Genomic DNA, 7,554 nt, shown 5'->3' on the forward strand with positions numbered 1-7,554 from the left:
CAGTACTGCCACCACGCCAGGAGGCGGCCGGTCCCGCCACACCAGCCCGTTCCGTCGCTCGGCCAGAATTCCATTGCAGGCAGCCTACCGCCTGGCCCGGTGGCGGTAGGTGCTGCCGCCTCGCAGCGTGGCGGCAGGTGCCACGTGTCATCTGCCGGTCCTGCCGCCACGGCCTAGGGGGTCTTTTTTGTCAAATTCTTTGGTAGGTGGTCTTTTTGGCAATTCGTTCACGCAGATGGTCCTTTTCGACAAAAAATCACGCGCAGTTCCAGAAAGAGGCAGTCTATCAATCTCGACTTTTACTACTGTACCATATTGTCACTTCATGTATTTACGTATCTGTATAATCCTCATAGTACAAAGCTATGAACATATTTATTTGAGCTGGGTTAAGGGAACAGCGGCCGCGTCCCCCGCGTCGCCCCCCGCACGGGCGGCTCGGGTGGAAACCCTAGCCCCCACCGCCGCCGGGCGCCTTCATCTTCCCCCTCCCCTCCGCCGCCGTTGGAGGAGGCCGCCGGGCAAAGCCTCGGGCGGCTGACGGCGGCGGCGGAGGCCCTCTTCCCTCCTGTGTCGCATCGGGTGAGGCGGTCTTCTGCGGCGCCAGGGCGCTCCGCCCAACGCGATGGCACGGTCGTTCCTCCGGCGACGGCGCAAGGTGGGGGGTGGTGACGGGCGGACGCGGTGGAGCTGCGGCCTTCGTGGAAGATCTGGTGGTGTCGGTCGCTCGAAAGGCTTGCATGGCCATGGCGGTGGAGGTCGCAGTGGTCGGCGGTGGCGGAACAAGGCCGGTAGCAGCGGCGATGTTCTGTCTGGATCCCAGGGCGGCGGCCCTGGATGGTGGCGGCGGGTGAAGCTCGGGCTTCCCGCGGTGGCAATGGCGTGGTGCAGTCCCTATCCAAGGCGGATCTGTGACGGTGATCTGATTGGGATTGGTTCGGATCAGAGATGGTGACGAGCACGCGGGATCCATCTCGGCGGCTATCGCGGTTTGGCGAGGTGGGGGTGGGAGCCCTCCTCCCAAGCTCCAGTGGTGGCACACTCTGGCAGTGGCCGGTGCACCAGGGCTCCTATGGTGGCATTGCTGTTGCGATTGGTCGCCGGATCTAGGTGGCTAGAACTGGGGCTTCGAAGGCGGTCGAGACGGTACACAGGTTGTGAGGTGGATTCCTTGGGACGGATCCGGGTGAAAACCTGGTATTCGGTCGTTGGCCGGAACCGATGATGACGATGCCCTTATCATCGTTTCCTTCATGAAGGCATCATCGAGGTGAAACTCCCAACCCCACCCAATAGCTCCGAGGGAAACCCTAAATCAGTTGATCGGATGACGGCGGCATTCATGTGTCGTTACCCCCTTGGGGCGGCATTCTTGGAGATGCACTCAGCCTCGAGGGACCAGCGGTTGGCTTCTTCGGTGGAGCGGTGTTTCTTTCTACATATTCATGGCGGAGGTTCTTGGCGGCATGGAGCAGCGGAGGCTTGGCGTCAGATGTGTGGCGATGGACACGCGCAGGAGGTCGACGCTGTCGGGCGTCGTGGTGCCGTCGGCAGCAGCTAGACCGGGCAAGGTAGATGCAGCAGTACAAATCTGAAGATGGATTGGTGGCAGGTGTTTGCGGCGGCCTCATACCCGACAGGCGTCCTGGTTGAGGAGCACGCCGGACGATGGGTGTCCATACCCGGCAAACGTCCTAATCGGAACTTCAGGTCTTAGATGTTAGGTTTGGCTGCGAGGTCTGTTTGGTATTAGGTCCAGACTATCAGCATCTCTTCATCAATTGGATAGGAGTAGCAACAATTTGTTGCTTAGATGGTGGCTTCAGTCTTACTGTTGTATGACTTTGTGAGGTCTTGCGTGAATAATTAATAAAATGACCACATGCATCATTCAGATGCAGAGGCCGGGGGTCCTCCTCCATTTCTAAAAAAATGAACATATTTATTTGTATAGAAAAATTGTCGCTTATCCTTTGCAATACCACGTCATTTGTAGAAATAACATTTTGCTGCTGGGACACATCAAGGTTGAGGTTTTGCTTTACAGATGGCATACAAAGCCATTAAGCTAACGACGCCAGCTAGCTAACAAAGCTGTCCCCATCAGCTGACAACGGGCATCGCTATGACATTGGTGGCTTCTCTGGAACCAGGACGGCAGCTTTGGTGGCATCTTCGGTGCATGCAGGGACATCAACACCATGCATATATGACAATAATACAAAGTATTCATTGCAACTGCGATCTTTCCTGCAAGAAGCCCCTTTTTTTTTCCTCAAAATACCGGCAGGTAACTTTCAAAGGGAGATTTTATTCAGTGATGACATGTCAAATCAGACAAATGTCCCATTCTCCGTGGGCCTTGACTAACGACCAGCTCAGAGCATAATGATACGATAGAGTGAGACGAGATACTCTGCTCTTGCCAAATAATCTGAGAGTCCCAACTTACCAGCTAAGCTAAACACATCACAAATTTAACCCAACAAAAAAAGAAAGAACGAACTCTTTCCCTAAAGACACCTACTATCAATTTCCCTAAAAAGAAGACACCTACCGATTAATCATCCTGAAAAATTTCGTTTCAGCTACTAACATCTACGAGCCCTAATGTTGTGCAAGCTATCACATGGAGCTCGCGGAATCCGTCCAAGGAAAAATGCCTTGGCCCGGCCCAAGCACACGCACTGGGTCGTACCGGGCCTTGCGGGCCAGGAAGCGGTCCCAGCTGGGCCCGAAATGGCTGCGCCAATGCGCCTGCGTGGGCTGCCGGGCAAGGTACTGCTTGGCGCCGATGCCGCCGCCGACCCGGCACGCCTCGTCGGCCACCCGGCGGTGCTGCTCCAGGATCTCCTCGACGCAGCCGCGGCCGCACCGCGACGGGTCGGCCGACCCGAGCACGCTGAAGATGTACATCACCCCGTCCGGCGCCGACGGGATGACCGCCGACGTGTTCCTGTCCCACCTGAAAAAAAAATTCCCCAATGTTAGTAGGGGCAGACCAATCGCCAATTTACTACTACTACAAGTAGTAGAATTTTACACACGGATCAAAAGATGAGGGGTTCAATGTTCAGAAGTTGAAATTGGTCGTTTATGCTTGTTTGGTTTGGTTGATGGACACAAATAGAACGTGGAAACCCGTCCAAGAGTGGCAAGAAAAGTCCACTGGCGTGGTGGATCCCTCCTCTGGGGCATTGTAGATTTGCTGTCGAGAAAAGGTAAAACATCTCTTCATCACCCGGATCAGGTCAGGTCACAGAGGGTTTTGGATGCAGAGAACCTAATTGATAAGCATGCAGGTTGCGCCGTGCAGGCATCCTCTGGTGCCGAACTGACACTGGATCTGCAAATAGTAACGATCCACAAAATTGGCCCTTACAAGCAGAGGCAGTACTCCGTTTCAAATGACCACATGACACATGCGAGCAAAACGAAAATTACTCGCTCGCGCCTGTGTTAGACTGTACACAAAGTAAGTGTACAGTACCATCGCTGTACACGGTGGGGAACCAGGATACTTGTATGGGACAGACAGGGGCGTCAAGGCGGGGAGAAGAAAGGCTTGGACCAGGACCGGAGAGGGGGACAAGCAACAGACCAGACCGTAGTAGCCGCCATAGGTGTGCACTTGGAAGCAGCGGAGATAATAGATACACAAGGAGGCCACCAAAGCCAAAAGCTGCAACTTGCAAGATACAGTACTGAAGACAGTATCATATCACAGTGCTGCTAGCCTGCTACAGCCGCAAAGTGTACGATGCAAGCCTATTAAATACTACTACGGTCTATGATGGTTTCCATACTGATTAAGGGCCCTTCTTGGTAAGTAGGCTCGTCCCGGTGTAATCTTTTTGCAATAGGTGGTTAACAACAGTAACAGACGAAGCAGAGCTGGTGAACGGTGAACTTCTGTAGGCTCACTAGTTTCACTGTATTTGATTTTGACGGTTGACGGGCAGATGCAGCGAGACCGCATGATCCGGTGTCGCAAAAGGAGGCAACCGCTACGGGGCTTGCATCTCCCTCTCGGCTGCTGTAGCGAGATGTCATGGCTCTGTCAGTAGTCACGATTGGGCCAAACGTGCCGCGCGTTAGGTTGGTCAGGCAAGTGTTTTTGGAGAGGATAACTACGACGCCCCCGAGCAGAAGAAAAAGATCGACCAAAAGCCACAAACATAACAGCACTTTGACACTAATTATGTGCGTACAAAGGTGATCTCGCCACATCATCCAATGATTTTCTGCACCCGAAAAATCTTGCAAATATTGCGAAAGGGATGGCTTTAGGCTCTATCATTGAGGTGAGTTTGTTAGTGAAGAAGCCTTTCGCTACTCAACTCTCTGCTCCTATATAGACGTTTTGGCAGTTCAACGAAGGAAGAAGGCAGTACTCCTTCCGTGAAGAAATATAAGAGTGTTTAGATCACTAACAGGTAACTGAGGGCTATGATATCTCGAGCTAACACTAATTCGGAACAGGAAATGGAGATGATTTATATACTTTTGCCAGCGGAGGATAGATGGATGTGCGTACTTGTCAGTGAGGAGAGGGTAGACAAGGATGGCCCCCTGGAAGTATCCTGCCAAGACGGTGTCCATGAGCAGGTCCTTGAGCTGAGCGACGCCATGCTTGGGCACGAACATGTTGAGCCAGGGGTGAGGCACGTCCCAGAGCCCCTGGCTCCTCAGGCTCTCCTCCTCCATCCTCACCCTGTTCAGGAAGTCGAAGTAGGACACCTCCACACTGTACATGTGGGGCCTCATGTGGCTCATCTTCCCTGCCACCAGCTCCACAACCTGCACAGTTTTTTTAAAGACCACAAGAAGACTAGCTCGTTAGTATTCGGCGGTCCTTTTCTGTTGCTGTTGAAGATGTTAACTTGCGTTTTTTATTTAAAATGGAAATCGAAAATTCTGTGTGAATTCAGGAGACTGACATTGTCGACACTGGAGCCGAAGTCATGCACTGCAAACTCTATGCAGTAGTAGACCTTCCTCTTGCCATTGGAGCCGAAGTCTGGGCTGAAATCGATGCGAGCGGGGAAGGCAATGGATGAGCTGTGGATGGAGTGCTCATCCAGAACCATGAACCCCTCCACGTAGTCCACCTGCTCCGGCATTGAGATCAGAAGCTCTTGGTCCTTCGTGAATGTTTCGAAGCTGTCGTAGAGGGCCCTCACCCATCGCACCTGATCATCATCAGGATGGTGAAAACAGCAGTGAATTGTCAAATAAAGCTTAAGAGTAAGGAAAGATGATTGGTAGTAGTAGAAAAGAGGGCATGAGGCCACTGCTACGAGGCATGCATGTACCTTTGGAGGAGCTTCTTGGAGTAGAATCCTTGCCCTGGTGATGATGCCGAACTGGCCAAGACCACCAAGAACTGCGAAGAAGAGATCCGGGCTCTTGGTGCGTGAGCATGTCACGACCTCCCCATTCCCTGCAGCCACCATATCAAGATTCAAGAGCATGAAGAAAGGGTAAACTACTGCAGAATTTACGGGTTCAGTGCTTTATTCTTTTCTTGCAGATCAAACAGAGAAAGGGTTTATGAGGAAAAAAAAATTGACAGTAGGCTGCATGTGCGCGGTGGCCATTGAGTACTGCATACCTGTGACGACTTGGAGCTGCAGGACGTTGCTGATCTGCGGGCCATGCTTGAACGCCTGGCCGCTGATGCCGGCATTGGACAGCGTCCCGCCCACGGTGAGGTACAAGTAGTCCGTCCAGGACAGCGGCGCCAGGCCGGCCTTCAGGCACTCCTCCAGTACCTCCACCCACAGAGCGCCGGCGCCCACGTCCGCGTACGCGCGCGCGGTGGCCTCGCCGCCCGCCCGCGCCGCCACGACCACCGCCACGCTGCGTGGCAGGGAACGCGTCTCCACCACAATGCCGTCGCGCGCCTGCGCCTGGCCCTGGAGCGAGTGCCCCACGCCGCGCGCAGCCACGGTCGCTCTCGGGCGCGGCGGTGCGGACGACAGCGCGCCCAGGAGGAGCGCGATGTCGGCGGAGGACCCCGGCCGAAGGATCGCGAAGGGCGCGTCGGAGACGACGGCGCCGAAGTCGCGCGCCGAGGACGGGGTCGGCTCGAGGAGCGCCACCGGGCCGAACACGTCGGTGGGGCTCTGGATGAAGGTCGCCGCGGAGCAGAGGAGCAGGGCTAGGACGGCGGCGTACATGTACAGCGCCCTGAGGTCCATGGTTTCTCGCGCTTGGACAAGTTACAGGACCTAATGGCGCTCCTTGCTGGACGAGGCCGATGGAAGTAGCAGGCAGGTAGCTGAAGGCGTCGTCGCTCGCGCGAGCTGTTTAGTGATTGCTGCCTCGGTCGGGACGTCTCTGTCTGGATGGATCCTTGGGTTCCCACAAGAACTGTGGATCGATGGGAGGGAGGGAGAAGGAGCGAGGCGAGACAGCTCGCGGATATATACAAGCGGGGAGGAGAGGAATGGGTCTCTGTCGTCGGTCGTAAGCGGTGCCGTGACGCGGTCGGGCCCTCAGAGAGAATCTAATGGAAACCCGGAATGGGGTACGGCGGATCCACGAGGGCCCGGACCTGCCTCCCTCCGTCGAGAAAAAGGGTTCCCCGCTTTGTATTACAAAGCAACCATCCGATACAATCCACGATAGGTGCTGGGGCGGAAGCAGCACAAGCACGCCCAAAAAAAAAGAAAAAGAAAAAGAAAAAGAAACAAATGCCGACAATGGCAGGTTGACGAAACAAAGATGGCCAATGACCGCTGCACCCACCGGAGAAGTACCACCGCGCTTCTAGCACTCCGAGGCGTCGCGTACCGAGCAGCACCTTCAGGAAGGAATGCGACGACGACGACGTTCCTGCCCAGGCAAGTCCAAGGGTTTCCCCCGGTACGCAGAGGGCAGTGGGGAAGGGGCAGATCCGACGCCCTTCAGGAAGGTCCGGCGGCGCCCACAGGCGTCACCACGTCGGTGATGGACAAGCCACCAGGGATTTCTCCCAACCCAAACAACCACCACCACCCCGGACGATCGGAAGCGCTCCACCAGAACTGCCGCCCACCAACATGTGCTACCACAGTCACTAAACCATCAACGCCGTCTCGCTGAGCCACCGACACGAGACCTGGAGGAGGGACGAGGGGCCAACGGGCTCGGGGGAAGCCGCAACTCAGCCGATGGGAGGGGACTACCACCACCGCCGACGCGGAGCCGACCGGACGTGATGACAGGAGCTTACCAGGCCCGCACAGGCCCGGCCGGACCCCGGAGATCCGGACAACCCCTGCCGCCACGCTGCAGCACCTCGGCCGACGAAGCCGCCACCACCCGCATCCCTCGACGCCGCGCCACCACCGCCAGGGAGCCACGCCGCCGCACGCCGGAACGCCGGCCCGCCCCAACCCAGCTGGAGCCCAGAAGAGCCCAGATCTGGGCGGAGCGAAGGCCGGCGGCTAGCCGCACCGCCGCGCGCCCCGCGGCCAACGGCCACGCCACCGCATCAGACACGCCCGCGCCCCGCGGACCCCGCCACCAGGACGCACCATCGCCAGCCGAGGAACACCTCCGCCAACC

The 7,554-nt window shown here is 56.3% G+C and overlaps 1 protein-coding gene across 1 annotated transcript; it reads right to left on the reverse strand.

The window, feature by feature from the left end:
• Positions 1-2,291: 2,291 nt before the first annotated feature.
• LOC119364963 (cytokinin dehydrogenase 8-like) lies at positions 2,292-6,395 on the reverse strand. Its single transcript, XM_037630537.1, has 5 exons — positions 5,615-6,395; positions 5,316-5,443; positions 4,941-5,192; positions 4,538-4,800; positions 2,292-2,965 (listed from the first exon to the last, which is right to left on the reverse strand). The coding sequence occupies exons 1-5, from the start codon at positions 6,201-6,203 to the stop codon at positions 2,626-2,628; spliced, it is 1,572 nt and encodes a 523-aa protein (XP_037486434.1). The 5' UTR covers positions 6,204-6,395; the 3' UTR covers positions 2,292-2,625.
• Positions 6,396-7,554: the final 1,159 nt, after the last annotated feature.

This window comes from Triticum dicoccoides, chromosome 2B (assembly GCF_002162155.2).
Source record: "Triticum dicoccoides isolate Atlit2015 ecotype Zavitan chromosome 2B, WEW_v2.0, whole genome shotgun sequence".
Lineage (NCBI taxonomy): Eukaryota > Viridiplantae > Streptophyta > Magnoliopsida > Poales > Poaceae > Triticum > Triticum dicoccoides.

Excerpts from the sequence above, each read along its gene's own strand:
- LOC119364963 (XM_037630537.1), bottom strand. The coding sequence starts at position 6,203 with ATGGACCTCAGGGCGCTGTACATGTACGCCGCCGTCCTAGCCCTGCTC. Across the intron at positions 5,193-5,315 it reads TCCAAGAAGCTCCTCCAAAG|GTGCGATGGGTGAGGGCCCT; the intron begins GTACATGCATGC and ends GATGATGATCAG. Across the intron at positions 2,966-4,537 it reads TACCCTCTCCTCACTGACAA|GTGGGACAGGAACACGTCGG; the intron begins GTACGCACATCC and ends TTTTTTTTTCAG.